The 22,246-nt window shown below is 38.9% G+C and overlaps 1 protein-coding gene across 1 annotated transcript in view; it reads left to right on the forward strand.

The window, feature by feature from the left end:
• The window catches only part of SEMA3D (semaphorin 3D), a 191,210-nt gene extending 171,132 nt beyond the window's left edge, over positions 1-20,078 (forward strand). Inside the window, exons 17-19 of the mRNA XM_062179057.1 lie at positions 1,317-1,381; positions 5,927-6,066; positions 15,485-20,078. Of these exons, the coding sequence (XP_062035041.1) occupies positions 1,317-1,381; positions 5,927-6,066; positions 15,485-15,910 (631 nt within the window). The 3' untranslated portion in view covers positions 15,911-20,078. The remainder of the gene's footprint in view (positions 1-1,316; positions 1,382-5,926; positions 6,067-15,484) is intronic.
• Positions 20,079-22,246: the final 2,168 nt, after the last annotated feature.

A 22,246-nucleotide genomic window follows, 5' to 3' on the forward strand; every position in this document is an offset into this window, starting at 1 on the left:
GCTTCATCCAGGTCTCCCACCTGGGAGATGTAGGAGCCATCTGCTGTTTTCTCAGGTCCATTAACAGGAACCTGGATCAGAAGTGGAGCACCCTGGACTCCAGCTGGAGCCCACATGGGAAGCCAGCATTGCAGGCAGTGGCTTAATCTGCTATGCCACAGTACTGGCTCCAGAATGCTTTTCTAGAAGCTAAAAAAACAAGAGTGCTCATTAGAGTCTAATACACCTTCAGTTTGATGAATTGACCCTGTTGCATAAGAAGCCAAGGTTAAAAAAAAATCATTCTTGGCCGTATTTACCTTATAACATCGTAATCTGTTCTTCTGTTTCTCAAATTTGTGTCTGTGATCTTACAGACATGCACTGTGATGTCCCTTGCCCACATAATGTCCATGTGGACCAAAAGATGTGCACAGTGGATGAATCTTTTGCACAGTTGTTATGCAGTGAGCATAACTTAAGGAACATGCTAGATACTGCAAAAGGTTTATTATTGTTGTGATCCCTGAATCGGTGACATAAACTAGACAAAGCAAATGAAAATACATTGTAAGACGGTAAGGCATGCTTAGCCTTCATGCATCAGATTTTGTGGGTTTTTTTGCCCTGTAGTTAATATTTGCTCCTAAAGAAAATGTATAGCATAACACAAAGCTTTACTATTAATTATTAGTTCCTCCTCCTCCTACTGCTGCTGCTACTACCAGCAAAGACAATACAAGCTACAGGCAACCCCATCATCTGCCACCCATGCTTAATTGAACACGTCTTTCTATGAGAGTGCTTCAAAATACCCATGGAAAATGGAATTAGAAGATGAGTTTGTTTTGGTGCAAACATCTCAAAAATATATGCATTGTTCTTTCATGATATGCATTTCCATGGCCTTCCTGAAGAGTCTGCATTATTTCAGTCAGTGTTTAACTTTTCACTTAGTCAAATCTATGCCGTAATCCTTCATATATGTGCATATTTTCTGGCTCACTAAAGTTCTTCCGATATTATTATTTTCCCAACAACTTACTAAGGGTGTAGGACGGGTTCTCCCCATTTTAATGCATATATAATGTGGATTATGTTTTTATTCAGCCTGTTCTGCTGACTAATTTACCAAATCAGAGAAAAAGAAGATAATAGTAATTAAGTAAAATTCAGGTGTTTAATGTTCAATCATTTGGAATATTGATCTGAATTTAAATTAAGCAATGAGACAAGCATACTTTAGTATTTGCCGTTGATATTGGTGTTAGATGAAACCTTTCTATATCATGATTTTCATGCTAGAAATTCTAATCAATTCAATCCCGTTTCTGTAGGCGAGCTAGACGCCAAGATGTGAAGTATGGGGACCCAATCACCCAGTGTTGGGATATAGAAGACAGTAAGTATCGCTTTAACGTGCTTTTTCTCACATTTAAAATGTTTAGCCTGCTCTTTGTGTGACTTTTTATTATGTGACTTGAAGCATCTATTATATCGCGAGATTTCATTTGGTATAATGTGTATATTCTGGAAATGCAATGGGAACTTTATAAGTCAACCCCTTGTCTGCATGCCTAAGTGAATGTTCCTTTGTGACATCGTGATTTGTTTCATGTGTCTTTTAAAATCCCTGTGCCATAGCTTTTGTTTCTTTTTTACGGCCTTATCCATCCTTGTAAAGTTTAAAATCTGCAATTAGAGATAAAGTAGAATATAGCCAAAAACATTTGGACATTTAGAATAAACTCAAAGAGACCTCCCAGAAAATTCTGATAAACGTGTAGGTACGTATTAGACAGAAGTTTTAGGTGGCCTGTACTTTGTTTGTATTCACTTATTAATTCATGTATTCATTCAATAGTAAATATTTATTAAGTTACTTCCTCGTGCATCTAATTGTCCAGGATAAATCATGAGGCAAAGAAACCCCTTGGAGAGCTCATGCCTCTTTGGGGAGATATCATAAGGCCCAATTAGTGATAGGGGAGTTTAGCAAAAAGAGAGATCACAAGAGGCTGTGTTTAAACACAAAACAGCATAGAAGATTTTGAAGTGTAAGTAGGAGCGGGCAGTGTGAGGAGTGGAGAGGGGGTCTGATATGAAAACAGAGGAGAAAACTGCGTGTTCTTGAGCTTTAGCTAGTTTCCACTCTGTAGCTGTGCCATCAGAGAGAAAACACTGACATGCACACAGGGGCACAAAACTAGAGGAGGAACGTACTTTTCTGCATCACGTTGTTAGTAATCGCCACACCAGCGCTGGAAACAGCCTCAATTTCATAGTCTGAAACTGGTGGGCTGGCCAGGTTCCTTTGATTTACAAACAAAACAGTTATTTTTAACTCATCGTTCTTTTGAAAAGTAATCCATGGTCAAGAATCGTGTGTCTTTATCCCAGTGTGGTGACACACTGTTGCATCCCGTGTTCTCTGTAGTGAGCATTCCTGGGTGCTGTGCCCGCAGTGTGAAACGTGAGCATGTGAGCTTCGTGGGTTAGGCAGGGAGGATACAGCAGTGAACAAAAAGGAAAATGTTCATTCATGAAACTAATATTCAAATGTGTTGTAGGGAAGGAAGCAGGCAATAACAATAAAAACAAGTAAAGTAAATGCTATGTCAGATGATGGTAAATGTTACAGGCTGATACAAAGCATGTATCTGAGACACACACAGTTACTGTCACCACCTCATCATATCCTTTTTCTTTGTTGTCTGTAACCCATTGCATGTAGTTTTTTCTCCTCTTCCTCCTCCTCCACATCGTCATCATCATCATCACACTCTCCATGCATCCTTGTCAAGGTTACTGGCAATTGTCTCCTTGCCAAATCCAATGGGCAATTTTCAGCTCTTGTTTTTTCTTTCTCTCTCTCTCTTTCTCTCTCTCTCTCTCTCCCTCTCTCTCTCCCTCTTTCTCTTTCTCTCTTTCTTTTTCTTTTTTCTTTATTATTTTTTTTGACAGGCAGAGTGGACAGTGAGAGAGACAGACAGAAAGGTCTTTCCTTTTTCCGTTGGTTCACCCCCTCCCCCCACAATGGCCACTGTGGCCGGCACACTGTGGCCGGCACACCGCGTTGATCCGAAGCCAGGAGCCAGGTGCTTCTCCTGGTCTCCCATGCAGGTGCAGGGCCCAAGGACTTGGGCCATCCTGTTTTTACTTTATTTCTAATTGCTTCTTCCTTGAAACATTTTCTTCTCTTGACTTGCATTCCAGGACATGCCAGAGCCATTTCCTATGGCCTCAAAGAGCCACTTGCTTACCATTTAGGTATTTTGTGAGATGGTTTTAAACTGTTGATAGCTTCATCAGCCATGGGAAGTATGTCTGAAACAAGAAAATCGGCAAGTGCTACAAATCAGGGCCTTTTATTTCCAGAGATGGTATCCTGTGCAGCTGGGTTTCTGTGGTACCACATCCTTCTGTGCCTTGCAGTTAGCACCTTCCAAGTGTTCCTTTTGAATTTAGTTATTTCCATTTCATTTGAAAGGCAGGCAGAGACAGATACGCACAGCAAGAGCTCCCATCCAGGAACTCGGTCTGGGTCTCCCACAAGAGTGTCAGCAACCCAGCCGTCTGAGCCATCATGTGCCCATTAGCAGGGAACCTGCAGCAGGAGCAGAGCTATGGCTTGACCTCTGGCGCTCTTCTGTGGGCAGCAGGTGTCCCAAGTACACCCAGCCACTGCACCGAACACTCGCCCCACAAAGCTGTTTTTTAAAGGAAAAGAAACTGTCGCATGGATAGATAATTGATGGGAATAGGAGAGTCTGGCTGTAGAGAATCAATTGTAAGACTTACATGTTACAAGGGTACTTACACTCTAAAGCAGTTTCAGTACTAAAGGAGAAAAGGGAGCACATTTGCACAGTGATTCGTTGTGAAGAGGAAGGGAAATACCTGTATCTAATCCACCATAAAATTGGGATGTACATTATTAGATAATCCAGGCTTCAATGGCTGACAAATAGATGTTTCCTTTCTTCCGTCTTTCTTATCCTTGCTTATTGCTTTGTTTGTTAAATGCTGTGATGCTACATGATTATTAGTGATAAAGAATCATCAATGTACATAAATGAGCTGTGTTTAACTGTTAAGTGGATCTAGCCCTGCACTTCAATGATATGTCATACATCTATATGCATATATATATTATACAAATATTCCAGGAATTTCACCATGAAAAAAATCTTTTTATTTCATTCTGAAATGTTAAAATATCCCAAGTCATTTTACATTCAATGAGGAGATATTCTAAGTATTTTAAAACACTATTGTATACCATTTTTAAATGTTTACAACTAGGCCACATAGAATGATATATGGGTTACATTATATATATAAATATATACATTATACATTATATATATAAAATATGTATTATATATAAATATATACATTATATATATAAATATGTAAGTGTGTATGTATATAGAAGCATCTAAACAAACACATACTTTACAATTTTTAAACACAATTTAAGACCCAGAAATGAAACACAATTGGAAAGAAAGCAAATTCATTTTCAGTCAAACTGATACATTGAGGAATTTGTGTCATCATCTGTTATTACTGATTTGAAAAATGATTTCAGACAGTCAGCTCACTAGTTGCTTCGTTTTTCCAGTGGGATTCTCTAATTTATCTTTTACTAAATTGACTGATTCTCTGGCGGAGTCAGTTGGCTGAGCTTCTCCTGAGCCCTGCATCTGCCCTGCTCTCTGGGCAGACTTTCTCGCCCGGGAAACTGGTCTCGTGCATGTGTTTCTCTTCCTTGATTGGCACTAGTGATGTTTACGTGTGTTAGGAATTTATTAACTGCAAAACCACAGCTATAACTGTTGAACTGGAGATAGTTGATAGACTACAGGTTTTAAATAGAATCCATGCATTTTGAAGGTTGGATGAGTGAATTCATAGTGGTATCACCATACTTCACTTAGTTATTGTTGGTTAAAATAAGTTCAAAAGAAGTTTCTTGCAAGTAAGTCTACCTGTTGGGTGCACATGTATCAGTGTCGTTGGCTGAGGATGTCATGTGTTAGGATTCACTCAGGTCTCTTATGCCTTAGTCTTTGGTCAGTGCTGAAAATGCTAAGTTGGCCCATCTGTAGAAAATTGAGATATCTGAATATATGATGAAAAAGTGCATGTTTGGGCTGGGCTGAGCAGCTGTCATATTTTATTTGATCAAATATGAGCTACAGATCTTATATCACACATGGGATCCAGCCTTTGGCTCCTCTGAATGGAATGCATTTCTGATAGTGCAGTTGATTTACGAGAATAAGGTGTCTGAGACATTGCTCTTTAGCATTCCATTAACCATCTCACAGGAAGCACTTTTTGGCCTAAATAATTTCTCTGAATTGGAGAAAACATGTGGTAGACAATACCAAGTCCAGAGTCTGAGTACTGGAGCTTTTGGCTTGCTATCATCAACACAAAGTTTTGTCAAGTACAGCCCACTGTTACTTAGTTTGTTGACATGAAAATTTCTTAATGTTTTCTGGTTAGCTCTGTGGACCAGTTCACAACAGAATTTCTGTTTAAAAGTGAAAGCATGCTTGCTCAGAATTGTGTACAAAATTAGCCATACCTCATATAAACAAAGAAATAAAAGCAATAAACTATGCAAAAGGCTTATTTAACTCAGAGAAAGAAAGTCAATGTTTAGAATTAGATCTTGTGAGTTATTGTTTTTAAAAAGCCAGTTGTAGATAGTTAATATAGTGATGAAAGAATAAAAAGTACAATACAGGTATAGAGTTTAAAAAATCTATCTGTTGGATACACTCTTGAGTAACAATATTATTACATGAATTTCCTTTCTCTTTAATAATGTGTATGATTCTTTCCTCATAGCATCTGTTCTAAATCAGACTATTTTCCCATTGCTTTTAAAACCAGGTCAAGGTTAATCTCCTATTCCATGTTTTCTTTCCAGGCATTAGTCATGAAACTGCTGATGAAAAGGTGATTTTTGGCATTGAATTTAATTCAACTTTCCTGGAATGTATACCTAAATCCCAGCAAGCAACTATTAAGTGGTATATCCAGCGGTCAGGAGATGAGCATCGAGAGGAGGTATGTTTTCCAATATTTACCTGAGAGAAGAGTGAAAATTAAATCTAGTTTTTGGTTTTGAGTGGTATTCATGTTTTAATGCCATATGGTGCTATCATCATTATTTGATAAAAAGGAAAATAACAGTTTATGCTCACTAGCACCAAAGGCAATAATGTCTTTCAGATAAGAATAGGCCAATGTAATACAAATGTCATAAAATGCTTATTTAAAACAAGTCTGAATTTTTCAATGAAATTTAGGTGATTTTCCTTTAATTATCATTTCTCATAGATTCCCTTTATTTTAGAACAATTTCCTGATCAGGAATAACTATAGGTTTCACTCTAATGTAGCAGAATGATAAAATTTTAAATCACATTGTGCTCAATTTAGGTTAGAAACTAAACATGCTGGAATCAGCACTGTGGCATAGTGGGCTGGGCCACCACCTACAGCACTGGTATCCCATATGGGCGCCAGTTGGAGTCCTAGCTGCTGCACTTCAGATCCAGCTCCCTGTTGGGATGTCTGGGAAAGCAGCAAAGGGTGGCTCCAGTGCTTGGGTCTCTGCACCCATTTGGGAGATCAAGATGAGGCTCCTGGCTGTAGTGGCCATTTGAGGAATGAAGTGGATGGAAGACCTCTTTTCTCTGAGTCTCCTCCCACCCACCCCATAAGTCTGCCTTTCGAAAAAAAACAAAAAACAAAAAAAATATTGAGTTTATATAAAAATATTAGATATATGTTTATTAATAGAAGAAAACAGATTTCATGTAGGTCATAGATATAATTCTAAGAATATAGTGATACTCCCCTTCCTCCTTCCCTCTCCCACCTTCTTTTCTTCTTTTTTTTCTTTAATTTTTAGTGATAATATATTTCTAATTTACTTTATAAGCACAGGCTTAATCCTCAGCTAAATAAAGAATTCAACAAGCAAAAAGTAGAAAGACCACTGTTCCATAGGTGTAGAGACAAGGGCTGTAACCAATAATCAAATCCAAAAATGTCAATGTCACTCATAGACATTACATATTTTATACTGTATATGTTAGCTACTGTAGATCACAGAAAACATGTGACTTTTGTCTTTTGGGAACTGTCTTATTTCACCAATAATAGTTTCCTGTTGCATCCATTTTGTTTCAAAAAACAGGATCATCCTTTTTTAATTTTATTTTATTTTTTGACAGGCAGAGTGGATAGTGAGAGAGAGAGAGACAGAGAGAAAGGTCTTCCTTTGCCATTGGTTCACCCTCCAATGGCCACCAGGGCTGGCACGCTGCGGCTGGCACACTGCACTAATCCGAAGCCAGGAACCAGGTGCTTCTCCTGGCCTCCCATGGGGTACAGGGCCCAAGCACCTGGGCCATCCTCCACTGCACTCCTGGGCCACAGCAGAGAGCTGGCCTGGAAGAGGGGCAACCGGGACAGAATTCGGCACCCTGACCGGGGCTAGAACCCGGTGTGCCGGTGCTGCAAGGTGGAGGATTAGCCTATTGAGCCACGGCGCCGGCCCTGGATCATCCTTTTTTACAGCTGTGCAGTTTCCACAGTGTATATATACCACACTTTCTTTATCTAGTCATCAGTTGATAGACAGTTGATTCCATATCTTACCTATTGTGAATTGAGCTTCAGTAAAAATGGGGGTACATGAAACTCTTTCATATGCTGATTTAATTTCCTTTGGATAGATTCCCAGAAGTAGAGTGGCTGGATTATATTGGTAGATCTATTTTCTGAGGATACCCTCAGCAAAGTGTCTTTCACAATGGTCGTACCAGGTTTCATTCCCACAGTGTATTAGGGTTATTAGGGTACCTTCTTCTCCTCATCCCTCATTAGCGTTTGCTGTTTTTTGATTTTTGGATGGTAGCCATACCAGCTGGGGTGAGGTGAAACCTCATTTCCCTGGTGGCTAGTAATCCTGAGCATTTTTTCATGTGTCTGCTGGCCACTTGTGTTTCAACCTTTGAAAAATGCCTGTTCATGATCTGTGCTCAATTCTTACTAGGACTGTTTTGTTGTCGAGTCTCTTGAGCTCTTTATATATCCTGGGTATTAATCCAATTGGATGGTTTGCAAATATTTTCTCCCATTTGTTGGTTGCCTCTTCACTTTGTTGAGCATTTCCTTTTCATTGCAGAAGCTTCTTAGCCTGATGTAATCCCACTTGTCTATTTTTGGTTTTATTATTTGTGCTGCTTTGGTCTTATCCAAGAAGTCTTTGCCTATGCGAACATCATGCAGTGATGCCCCTATGTTTTCCTCGAGTAAATTGATGGTTTAGATCCTTGATCCATTGTGATTGATTTTTCTGCAGGATGTAAGGTATGCAGAAACGTGGTTTCATGCTTCTGCATGCATGGATGCAATTTTCCTAACACCGTTTGTTGAAGAGGCTGTTCTTTCTCCAGGGAGCGATTTTTAGGTTATTTGTCAAAGATTAGTTGGTTGTAAATGTGTGGATTAATTTCTGGGGTTTCTTTTCTGTTCACTGGTACATGTGCCTATTTTGTGCCAGTACCAGGCCATTTTGATTATAACAGCCTTGTAGTATGCCTTTGGCTTTGTTTTTTGTTGTTGTTGTTGTTGTTGTTGTTGAAGATTTCTCTCATTGATGAATTTGGACCTGTAGACCTTTTCACTTTTATGTATTAAAATTGAATCAGGGGCCAATGTTGTGGTGCAGTAGGTTCTGCTGCTGCGTATGATGCTGCATATGACCCTGCATCATATCGGAATAGTTCAGGTCTCAGCTGCTGTATTTCAGATCCAGCTCTGTGCTAATGCACTGGGGAGGCAGCAAATGATGGCCCAAGTACTTGGGCTGCTGACCCCTACGTGGCTGATCCGAATGGAGGTTCAGCCTCTTTCTTTGGTCCGACACAGCCCTGGATGTTGTTAGCTATTTGGGCAATTGAACCAGTTTAAGGAAGATGTCTCTGTGTCTAACTCTTCTTTTCTCTATTTCTCTGGCTTTCAAATAAATAAGTATTTGTAAAAATTAAATGAGCGTAAGGAAAAATAATATGGATACTCTATTTCAGTTTCTTTCTTCTTGGTTTCCTAACATGTATATGTGATTAAAACATATTAAAGAGTTTTTTGAGGTACATAGCTAGAATATATTACTAAATTTAATGAGATGAGTTTGGGCAGCCTGAGAAAACCCTAATTACTATTATTTGAATCTCAGAAAGATAATTTATTTATAGAATTTGCCAAAGAGAAGCCAGCGATACTTAAGAGTTCTCTAACTCCAAATATTAAAGTGAGGAGACTGGAATGAGTAATGGAATGAAAATAGGATTCAGAATTAGCTATCTTAAGTTGGAGCATGGGTCTGAAACCTTCGGCAACATCATGGAGTCCTGGTGGCCAGAAGTTTCTAGGGTGAACAAAGTAAATTCAAATGTTACTGTGAAGATGAGAAGAGAAGATAGAATTTCATAGCAGAGGCTCCCACAGCTGTGAAATGCATGTGTAAAATTACGGAAATCCTGCACCAGTGAGGCTATGTGGAATAGGACAAAGCACCATTCAGAGAATGTTGGTTCTTACTGTGGCCTGACATCAGAGGAGTCATGAGCAGATTGTAACTTCTCTAGCAGATTGGAACACCATTTCTTTGTCATTTGTCAGTAAGTGCACCAAATTTGTCTAAAACTCCAGCTTCCTTGACAAGATTATAAACATTTAAAATAGTGCGTGTAATCAATCAAGCATCCATATAGAATAAGAGGGCTCAACCTCAGGCAACTTTGCTCCCAGAGTGCTGACATTTGGCAAAATCTGGAGACTTCTGGTCATCATAGCTTTGTGGGTGGGAAGGTTGAGTGGATTCTGCTGCCTTGCAACTGCTTGGTAGAGGTCAGACATGAAGCTAAACAGCATCTAGCCCTCAGCTCCTCACAGCGAAGATTTACCTGGCCCAATGTCACTACTGCTGAGGTGGGGAAAACTTGGAAGGGAACAATCACACTTTGTCCTAAGAAACTGATTTAGAGATCAAGTTCCACTGTTACATGAAGAAGTCAATCCCATTTTCTTCACTTGGGATCCACAAGATCTATCAAAAATGTTTGCCCTTTCCATAGTTAATATTAAGGGGAATAACTTCTTTTTTTACTATGGCTAATTTCTCCATTTAATTTACTATTTTTTATTATTACTGATATCCATAAATTATAAATTATGCAGATCCATGTTTACCATGAATATTTTAAGGGTCTTGTTTTTATCAACATATATTGAAATATTGTCTGATATAGACATGATTATTTATAATTTCAAAATGTAAGCCATGTATTTTTTTATCTAGAAACTATTATCTGAAGTTTTTAATGTAATTTTTTTTACTTACTTTGATGCCATAAGGCAGGATTTTCAGTATTACAGCTAATAATGTTTTGATAATTGCTTCTCATTTTAAAATAATTCTTCAATAAATGAGTTTTTTCTCCATGGCAAATTTAGTCTGTCTTTAAAAAAATAAAAAAAATAAAAAAAAAAACAAGAGGTGCTCTGCTTAGGCTGATCTCCCAGTTACAGATACATTGATTTGCCCGTGGTTGTTTGCATTCACTTTATTTTCCTGAGAATGCTGCACATTGCTTTAATGTACCTTCAACAGTATATCACAGTCATGATGGTACCATGCTCCATGAATTTCAATGGAGCAGAAATCATGTATTTATTGAATTGTGCTTGAAAGTAGTGTGGTTATAATATTTCAACTGGTATTTTCATCTGTCTTTGTGAACAGGCCGTTTCCCATTGCCCAGGGTAGGCAGTGAGCTTCCTGAGCTCAGGACCGGGCAGGGCTGACTCCACGGGAGGTGCTTCCCAGCGGGAGGCCTCCTGCTCCCCCCATGAGGTCAGGGTCTGGAATCTTTCCTCCACTCACAGAAAGCCAGAGGGAGGACCCTGGTCTCCTGGGCAGAGAAGCTGTCACCAGCTTGCTGGCTGCCAGGAGAACACTTCCTTACTGGGTTGCTTCACAGTTGGGTGCTGTGGGGAGGTCATGAGTCAGTTATCTGGTGACTTGCTTATAAAGCTGTTCTCAAAATTGATGATGTTTATGCTGTAACCAGCGAGTTAATCGAGTTAATCGGCAGTCCCTATGCTCCTATAGAACTTCTGGGAGCTGAATGAATGAAATAGGCAATGCCTTATGACATTTACTGTACTGAATTTTCTCTGTGGATTTCAATATTTTTAGATCTCTGCAGCTATTTGAATTTTCCATTGGCAGATCCTTTTTTTTTTTTTTATCATAAAAGCGGCATCAATGGCCTTACATTTACAGGAACCTATAAAGTAGGAACTAAGTGCCGATGAGCATGGCTGGTCCCGCTGTTTTCTCACTAGCTGTGTAAGTGAGCATTGGCCTTTATCATCTGACATTAACATCCTTTTCTTAGCTACCCCTCCTCCCATCCCTCTACAGTGCCATGGGTCCATGAGTATTCTGTTTTACATAAATCATTCTTGTTCTCAAAAGAAAATAAAAGTAATGAGCTTCCCTATATCTAAATCTCTTCTTCACTTTTCTAACTATGCTTTTAGCACAAATTCCTGGAAGTCAAATAAGCGAGATAAAGGTATTGACTATTATTATGGCTTCAGATATACAATGAAATATTGCAAATTTCCCACCAAAATCACCATTTTGATCATTATCACACTTTTTTGAACTCCTGAGACAAAATTGTGCATCATAATTTAAGAAAACGTCTACTAGTTTGATAATGAAAAATGCAATGATAATATTTATTTCCTTGAAGGTTAGTGTGCGTGTACCTTCTCATGTTTCTTAGCTGTTGGTTTCAGTTGTATTTAGTGAATTGTGGTGCCTGTCATTTACTTAGTTTATGCTGACATATTTATTTTAAAATGCTCTGTATGTAGCATAGATATTAATTTAATGCCATACATTTTGCAAGTAACTTTGTTTTATAGCTTTTAATTTTTGTGTTTCTAAAATTTCCTAACATTCTTTCAAAAGTTTTATATTTTATTTAGGGAAAGCTATTAGTTATAGCTCTGTGATTCCTTACTCACTATACTTAGAAATTTCTCCCCCAGTGAAACAGCAAATATGTGTGTATATATATATATATATATTCTATTTATTTAGGGATTTTATTTTTACATTCACATTTTATATTTTACATTTAATATTTACTGAATAAATAAATTAGTCAAATGCTTACTAATGTATAAATAGATTTTTTAAATAATGAGCAGTTGCTTGTCCAAGATACTAATTATTGATTTTGTGGTATATTAAGACATACATCATGTACAGTGTCATGTCATATCCTTTAAAAAAAACATGTGTACAAATGATTTGATTCAAGTTCCTTTTCTCCCACTTTAACTTAGAAAACAGAAAAGTTTCTAAATTTAAAGTGCTTCATTTATACACAAAAGAAATTTTACTGCAGTTTTATAGATATGTCTTTTTTCCATGGTGGAAGCTTTCTGCTTTATTTAATCCCACTTCTCCCCTGGTAATATCTTCTGTTCTTGGAGAAAGAAGATATTCTTGAAGCCATAGTTTCTTCCAAGACATGTGCAATGCATTAACCGTGAAAGCACTGACAGGTGAATTATCCAAAGATAAAGTCCCTGACCTTTACTTGCTGTTTTGTACCTGAGTGTCCTCTGTCCCTCCCATGTTTCTCTTCTCATTGGCTCTTCCCTGAAGTTCTACATTTAATAATGCCAGATACATTATCCTCGCTCACATTAGGCAAATGAAGAGTTGACCCCAGTTTGATTTGTCAGGCTGAGCAGTTCCTACTTATCAATTCTAGGGAAGAGACAACTCCATGAGTTTAAATCAGTGGCCAGAGGTTACAGTACCTCTTTCTTTTAGAGGCGCTGACTTTTCTAAAATGACCGTGCTGGTTTTCACCGCGGAGAGAGACAGTTGGCATTGTGCATCCTGTTTCGGAGCACAGCAAAAGCGTTATCAAGGATGAGAAGGAGGAGTAGGAAAATGTTCACTGACTACTTAATTTCTGGGTCACAGATTTTTATCTCTATGTTGCAGAAATCCTGGGAAAATATATCAACTCAAATTTTTTTTTAGAGATGCTGTTTTACTAAAGACATACTTTTTGAGATTTTAGGAGGTCAAAAAATTGGGGGAATGATCTAGTAGACATTAGGAAAATCCAGAAAGAAAGACAAGGTTAAGAAGCATGGCCAAGTAATGAGTAGCCAGGTGTTGACGAAATCCTCAGCCCTGTAGGGACAGAACTAGAGTGAAACGGAGGGGTGGGAACAAGACCTAGGGCAAACGATCATAAACAAGGAAACAGAAAGTGAATAGCAAAAATAACGAAATGTTGCATGAGTTGTGTGAAAAATTAAGTCATAATTTCTCCCTGTCAGAAGATTAAAGAGAATAATAAATAGTCCGGAGCCGGAGCTGTGCCAGTTTCTAGGAGCCGCATTAAAGACAGCTCTGCCATCAACAAGAAGAATGTAAAGGAAACCTAGCAGTGAACTGGTGCGGAAGGTGCCCACACTGATAGCCATGCTGATCACCTCGGGCCACTCTCTGCTGGGAAAGCCCCGGAACGTTACCTCTCAGGCAGGATGGTAGAGTCTATGATGTTGCTCAGACTGCTTCACACTTAACCTTCCAAGAGCTTTGCTCTTACTCCCCCAAATGCTCCATATGCTGCACCACCAACCTGATAGACGCGAGAGCCGTGGGGAAGATAAATGAACCATCCTAGGAGGCAGAGCCGGCACAGACCAGAATCTAGGTCAGGAAACCAGTGTTTTAGATCCAAGATTTACTTATTTAAAAAAAAAAAAAAACCTCATGTAAAGTAAAAACAATGAACAGTGTGTTAAATTTGAGTTTACTGTTTGCATTGAAGACTGGACCTTCAGAATCCCAGGAGTTCAAATTCACATTTTCTTTGGGCATGAGACTCCTTGGGCTTCGGAGAATGAATTCAAGATTAGTTTCTGTTACAAAAGTGTTTTTAAAATGTCTCAGCTTTTGGAATAAACCCATGAGGAAAGAAAACTACACATCCAGCAGCTTTCCAAAGGGACACATACACAGATCCCTGAGATGTGGACTCAGTGCTGGGCAAAGGCAGGCCTGGAGACCAGGCAGCCCCATGACCCAAGCCTCTGAGCTGTGACCTGCCCGTGGCCTCAATAGAACCCCTCCATCTGCACTTCTGTGGCCCAGAGGGTGCCTCGGCATAGACTTGTTAGTTAACTGGGCTGGCAGCCAGAGATGTTTCTTTTCCTTTTCTCATATTTCCAGAATCAGAGGGACTTTTCCCTACATATTTTCCACATAAGGATGCTGAGTGTAGTCCGCCCACTGTGAATAAATTTAATTTAGCCTTCCTTGGGCCTCCTTGATTTCCATCAGCTCAAAGTCCACAATGCAGGGGCAGATGTGTAAACTGGGAAATCTTCCAGACGTCTTTGTTGTGTTGTTGCCCTTCTACTGAATGCCCAGACCCTCAACAATACCGTGCTTTAAACGGGGTTCTTGTGTCGGCAAACATGCCTCCAGTTTTACTGAAGATAGGTTCGCCATTCACACCAGCCTGTGGGCCAGGCAGGCTAACTGTTTGAATAATATTGCTTCAAAGGGCAAAGAGCATAACATTTCTGAGCCAGTTCTTTCTGTTCCTTGTGCTTTCTCACACTTGAAATCGCATTACCATGTTATACTATACCGAGGTATGGCAAATATTTCCACAAATGACACAGTCTAAAGTATCGCATGTACACCCAGTATCAAAATTCAATCCACAGTCAGAAGGGAAATTCAGCTTCAAATGTTGCTAGCCTTCTGACGATGGTCCTGCTCAGTTACAGTGCTAACATCCGAAAGGCTGGGTCCATGCCTTTCCACTTGACTTTTGACAAGTCACCTCTTACAGCTGCCATATGCCATTCAGACCGTGTATTTGGCGATACCTAGAAAACAGAGCAAATTCCTTTTGGAATCATGGTTTCCTTCCACAGCACATAGGATAGCATGCTCTAAGGCTCCTTTTCTGCACGATGTGAAGTTTGCATTCTCGTTCTGCAAGTGAGATGCCAATCTGTGCTCTTAGCACACCAGTTATAGCTGAGGTCTCTGTGATGAAGGTCATCTGATAGGTTCCAGTTTTGCTTCATTACTTCTCAGAGCTTTTCATTCCTCTCTAAGCCAACTGTATTCCAGAGGTCCAGCTAATCAAATACGAATGTGAAAAACGCAGGCTGTGCCTTGGGGCCAGGACTTTCGATGAATTTTTTCACCCTCTTCCACTGTGGCTGACAGTATTATGCTTGATGACAGAGAGACGGGGAATCTATCTTTTAGGTTCATCTTAGTGAAACTCGTAGCCCTCTCTGGTTTTAATTTATTACCTACATTTTTCCAATCCTGCAGTTGAAACCTGATGAAAGGATCATCAAAACGGAGTACGGGCTACTGATCCGCAGTCTGCAGAAGAAGGACTCTGGACTGTATTACTGCAAAGCGCAGGAGCACACTTTCATCCACACCATAGTGAAGCTGACTTTGAACGTCATTGAGAACGAACAGATGGAGAATACCCAGAGGGCAGAGCATGAGGAGGGCAAGGTCAAGGATCTGCTGGCTGAGTCTCGGTTGAGATACAAAGACTACATGCAAATCCTGAGCAGCCCAAACTTCAGCCTGGACCAGTACTGTGAGCAGATGTGGCACCGGGAGAAGCGGAGGCAGCGGAACAAGGGCAGTCCCAAGTGGAAGCACGTGCAGGAGATGAGGAAGAAACGGAATCGGAGACACCACCGAGCGCTGGACGCGCTTCCTAGGACTGTGGCTACGTAGCTTCCCGTGTAACTCAAAGCGTAGAAGTCTTCCTGCAGACACACTGTCCTCTGTTTTGTACGCCTCTTATGCTAGCTCATCAATGCTTTCCAAGGACTTTTGCTGAGGCACAAGAACGGTGATCTGAATAAGACTGCACAGGGTGAATATGGGAGAGGAAGGGCAAATGTTCATCTGAACCTGTTTTCCAACAACAAAAGCTATGCCTTCACAGTGTAAGAAATAGGGGCTTTACATTTGTAAATGTTATTCAGTTTTGAATTTTTGAATTTATTATGAATGTAAATAGTGGACCTAAACAAGCATCACATTCGATGTTGGATCAAGGTGCTGTATTCCCTCACATGTCCAGTAAGCACGAAGCTTCCCGGGCAGCTGTGCTGTGTCCTTGTGAACAGAGGAAGTGTCATTCCACCCTGGAACTGGCCACCTTGTGGTAGGAACTGGAGGCAAGACACAGTTTAAAACAGCTCCCAGCATCCACAGGAACTTTCCCAGAGAGCCATTCACAATTTTTGGAGCGTGATGCATGAATTTGGAGAGGGGCGTTATTTCTCGCAGGCCCTAGGGATAATATTTGCTGTTCTGCAACACTGATTTATGGAAGGGCATTAATGTTCCGCCCAGGATTCCTTGGGACTTGTCAGGAGTAACAGGTTCACAGAAGTTGGTGCTCAGTTACATGCTTCTAGAATGTTTGCTAAGCTCTACAGGGACAGAATGCTTAGTGCATATTTTAGATATGGGAAAAGGTTTTAATACAATCGGGGCAACATCATGATGTGTACTACATCCTGATGGGAAGACATGTTGATGACATTTCTTGGGAGACAAAAGGAAAGAGAGCCATAAATTCTGGCCTTGGGGAAAACTCCTATCCCCATGACAAGGAAGAAGAATCACAAATAAAGTAGACAAAGTGTAATGGAGCTGTTTTCACTGGGGTATAAGCAGCTGCCAATGTGTAGTCCATCTGTTAAAAAAAAAATCTCAAATTATAACAAACTGCCAGCAAAAGTCTTAGAAAAAGTAAATTTCTAAAGGATCACGGAGGGATGAGCACATTTTATTTATAACCAATGATATTTCAGTATGCATTTCCTCTCCTTTTTCTAAATATTTATCATACTTTGTATATTATTTCCATTAACTGCCTTTATTCTCTCCTGCTTATTGGGTTGTTGGGTTATATTTGAGTGACTAGAAAAAACACAATATACAATATACAATACATATTGAGCTAGAGTGAAGTAGACTATAGCGGTGTGGTGGGTGTACGTTTGTTGAACAGGACAAGTGCAAAATTTCGACAACGGAAAGGGTTAAATGAACTCTTTGACAAGTTTCCTTTACACAACTTTTTTGCATTTCCAAGGTGATATTTTGTAATTCTAGTAGCATTGATTTAGTAATTTAACAATAAATAAGCCTACCACAGGTAAAGAAAAGGAGCTCACCCACATTAGCATAAACTGTTTTCGTATTTTTTAGCACTTTCAAATGTTTCCAATTCAGCTTTGTTTCTGAATCTTCATGGTGTGTTTCCTGTCTGTCTAAGCAGAGACTCACCTTTCCTCCTAACACAAAACCCTCAGCCTTCTTCTGTCTGGCCTTTTCACGCCATTTATAGTGTGAAATGAAAAATTAGTCACTTCCTCACATGAAGGACAGCTTTTCAGAAAACTAAATAACAGACATTGCTTGTTTCTCATACCCGTTCTGAAAGACAATCTGTGAGAAAGCTGTGAGGTTAGAGGACAACTCCTCGCAGAATCTGCGACTGGCTCCGTGTTCAGAGCATTATCTCCCTTCTAAACTCATGTCGCTTGCATTGCTTCCCTGTCTCTGAGTGGTCAGACTGATAATTCAGGTGGGGTGTCCTCTTTTGGTAATGTACTCATGGACATGTGTAGATGTTTCACTGTAGGGAAACGTGAAGGAATAATGGGAGTGATATTTTCATGAACCAGAACAAATCCTTTTTGAAAACATAATGCATAAGAATAGTTGTGGCAGAATCAGACTACTAACTGAATAACCTAACATGAGTCTTGCTAATTGTTGATTTCCTGGGATAAAATGTTCCAGAGATTCATAGCAAGCTCAAAGCAAGTAAGTGGGATCAGGCTTTATGTTTGAAAAAATTTCCAAATAGTTGTGTATCTGACGGTTTTAATAAAATATGGATGGGTTTGGAAAAATTACATGAAGTGCAAAAGTTAGGATTGACTTGTGAGATTACAAATTTTATTCTCATCCATATGTGGGTATCCAAACCATTTTTAAAATCTTTCTAATCTTAGTTATTCAGACAAAATTTGTGGGACTTCTTTTATGCCTACTGTCTACTATTCAGGCTGCTTTGGATAAAAACTTAGGTCAATTTCTTAAAAATATTGGAAATATTAGTTAAATACATTTTTATGTAACAAAAATAATATGGGGCAAAGATGTATGTGTGTTTCTAATGATAGAGGACATCTAGACAGCATTTAATTGTTTAATTGTCTTGTACACGTAGAGGAACAGTGCGAATATATTAAGTCTGCAAACACATTCTGTACTCCCTCACTGTTGAAAACTTCACCAGATTTTCTTTGAAAGAATGAAGAAGAAAATTATAGTTAACAGCTTCAAATATGGTAAGGAATCAACTCTCAATGGAGAGGGTCTTAAACTGTGTTTATTCTTGGTTTCCTATTTTCTCTCTAGTCTTCAATACATATGTCTTTTGACTTCCTTGTGTGTTCTCGCCTGCATTTCATTCCAGCTATTTATGCTGCTAAATGGAATCCCGCCTGTCTGCATTCATTTACATTCAATTTATCAAGCATTTTAAGAGTTTTTTTAGAAATGGATAGCCTAAGTAATTAATTTATGCAGAACATTTTTTTTCCTCAAAAAACTCAAAACACTACATTCACATCATTGAATAAACATTCCTGAAACTCAACCAAATAACTTAAGAAATGGAAAAATAGCAAAAAAGAAATTTAGTAATTTCCAAAAGCCACAACAGTAGAAGAACTATAATTCATGCAGACTGTCGTTGCCATCATTCTGTTGGCTACAGTCATGCTCATTGACAATATGCTGGCTACAGAATTGTCTTCTCTTGCATTTTGTCTCTGGTCTCCATCTTGGTTCTTCTTATGCTGTTACCTTTTGTTCCTGCTGAATTGTGCAGACTCAACTGGAAGATTAGTTAACAACAGTGCTGAGTTTTCACTATGATCAAAGCTGAATTTCCAAGGACAACTTGATTTCATTCAGATTTTGACAATATAATATTTATTTCACATATGTATGTACAAGTGAAAATCACCTCCCAATATGATGTCAAATTTGTCTTTGATAATATTCTGGAATTTACTAGCCTTTTTGCAATTACTGAAAAAGACAGATATTTGAAAAGCGTTTTAGAACAATTATATATTTTTCTCACAGCAAATGACCAAAACATTTAAATAATTCAGCTTACCATGTGGTTTAAAAAATTCTAAAATTCCCAGATTCTGTGTATTGAGAATACAAAGAGAAGAGTAGGCACATGACTTATACCTCACCTTTAAATATTTGTAATAGAAGGTATTTATGGTAAGTTTGAAATAGATGGTTTTGGGGGAAAAGACAAAATCTATCAGAAGCCATAATTAATCACATAATTTAATTCTTGTATTGAGAGTGATTAGCCGTCAATTTAGAATTTGTAGTTTTGCTATTTTGAGATAAATGTAGTCTTGTATAAAATAATTAGAAATTGTTAAATGTATATTTTGGTTGTATTATAATAAAACACAAGCATTTGTGTTCTATGAGTATGAAGAGTGTTGGTTTGTGCTCAGATTTTGTTTTTAATGCTTAAAAAAATTTACACAGAGAGTTGAATTGGATAACGTACCAAAGAAAGCATTTCCTGAAAATTTTCAGTACATCTTTTTGCACTTTAATATGCGCTAATTCATTTGTGAAATAAAAGAATAAAGATTCCTCCCCTCTTCATACAATATTAGAGTGAAGCTGTATTGTCATTTAATTTAGGTTTTGACCCACTAGGGTGAACATTACTATCACAGGTACAAGGGCATTTCATAAAGTATATGGGAAAATGGCACTAAAAGATAAATTTATTTTGGTGCAAAAGATTTTGAAATCCATGCATAATTTTTCATGGGGGGTTATTTTCTGTGAGCTTTTTGAAGTGCCTTAATCCAGTAAGTGAAATTTTAAAATACTCCTCTGTATCTTCATCTGTATACTTGTATATAATTTATTAAAGAAGTAAGGTGAAGTTTTTGCTTTCATTTTTGCTGTATAAAGGCATTTCTTGGGTTTTATTGAGAAAGAAATATACTTCTTGCCAACTCGGTAGACATGTGAGGGATACTTTAGATTTGGAAACAGATATTATTACAAGATCTCCACAAATGTGGTACTCAAATAGCAAAGAGATGTTGTATTGAGAAATCTCAAGTTTCCTGATTGCTCTGACAACCTGCAAACATGACTTTACCGTAAAGTGTAATTTGAACAAGAACAAGTAATTTAATATAAGGCACCAGTATGTATCAGGAGGTTTCTAATAATCAGATCCTCGCCTTCTTGTCAAGCCTTCTATCATTTCCACAAATAAATCAAGTGCACTAATTCTCACTTTTAACTCTGCCTGTGGCCACAAAACTGAAGAGTACTTCCAAATGTCTATAAAGACTACAACAGCACTTTTGGTTATTTGTTTTTCAATAGTAAAATGACCTGTATGAAAGAGCTATAATTATAACACAATTCAAGAAGCAAAGATATTGCCAGCAGTCATTTGTTTCACTATATTAATAGCTTAGAAGGACATGGCCCATTAACCATCCTTTCCCCTGAACCAAAATGGTAACTTCCAATCCGGTAAATTGGTTTTATCTCTTCTTATCTCACTTTATGTATTTGAAATCAATACTTTCTGATTATGCCAAATTATATTCCTAAAATAGAGAGTTCAATATGCTATCCCCTCACCACTAGGATCCAATAAAATGGAGAACGTATAAAGGGCAAAGTTTTGGGCAAAATTTTTGCCTATCTCTACACATAATTATATGTCGTGAATTAAAAATGGGAAATTACATTGATATGGAATCTTGCCTTAAGGAAATAATGATTTGTGGAACCGTATGAAGGCAAGATGCAAATATTTCTCTCCACACTTTGGGTTACTTAAAGAGCATGTGTTAGTTTATAAATTTGATGCATAGCCAGGAAAAAATTCTGCATTGTAAACTTCAGCCTTGAGTAGTGGTCAATGTAAGAAAAGTCCAGCTCAGCTGTCAGGAGTCGTTAGCATATTGAGGACAACGCTTGATGTCCTGGTTGCTCTAGGAATTTCCATTTCAGTTAAGTTGTTGCTTTGAAGACCAGACAGTGCTGGTTCCCGAGGCTGACCTGGGTCCTAGAAGAAACATTTTTAACATTTTTCTCAGGATGGCCAAGGGGAACACATTTTGGTATTTTTAAGCAGATAAATGGCGTAATGGGGTTCCATCAACTTTGTATAGGAGAAATAAAAACATAAAATTTTTATAAAATAAGTCTTTGATGTCCATGTTGTGCAACTGGACAGACGAGATAGTCCATTTTTATACAGCAGGAAGGAGCAGGCATTTTGCACAGCGTAAGACAGTTGGAACACCCCCAGCCCACATCAAAGCGCCTGGCTCTGCTTCCCACTGTTGTGCATCCTGGGAAGCAGCAGGTTGTACCTCCATGTACTTGGATCCCTGCACTCAGGTGCAGGACCTGGTTTGAGTTCCCGGCTTCTGGCTTTGGCCTGGCCAAAGCGGTGTTTTTGTAGGTGCTTGGGGAGTGAACCAGCAGATGAGAGAGGTCTCTTGGTTTCTCGCTCTGTCTCCACCTGTCAAGTGTAACACATAAGTACCTTGGGAAGTACTGTGGACCGAAGAGGTACGGAATGTTTCGGCCTTGGAGCTGGAGATGATTTCAGGAGTGGCTGGTGGGCAGTTTGACTGGTCTTGTGCTCAGGACAAGTGCAGGGGTGCGGGGGCTATTTTGTGGTCACTGAGTGGGGACGATGGAAGCAGTACAGTGGGGCATCAGAAAGGGACCCTCAGCCTGGAGTCTAAATTAGTGTCTACCTCGCTGTGAGTCATCATTCATGTCTGTGTGCCCCATGAGCTGTCGTCTCTAAGACATCAAAGAGCTGAAAATGCATGAATTATCCGACTGTCTCCTGTATTCGTTAAGGACAGAATCCCTATTCTGAATATTTGCTGCAATCTGAAGCAACTAGCACAGGTAAACTCACAGCACAAAACAACAGGGTTTTCC

This window comes from Lepus europaeus, chromosome 20, assembly GCF_033115175.1.
Source record: "Lepus europaeus isolate LE1 chromosome 20, mLepTim1.pri, whole genome shotgun sequence".
Taxonomy (NCBI): domain Eukaryota; kingdom Metazoa; phylum Chordata; class Mammalia; order Lagomorpha; family Leporidae; genus Lepus; species Lepus europaeus.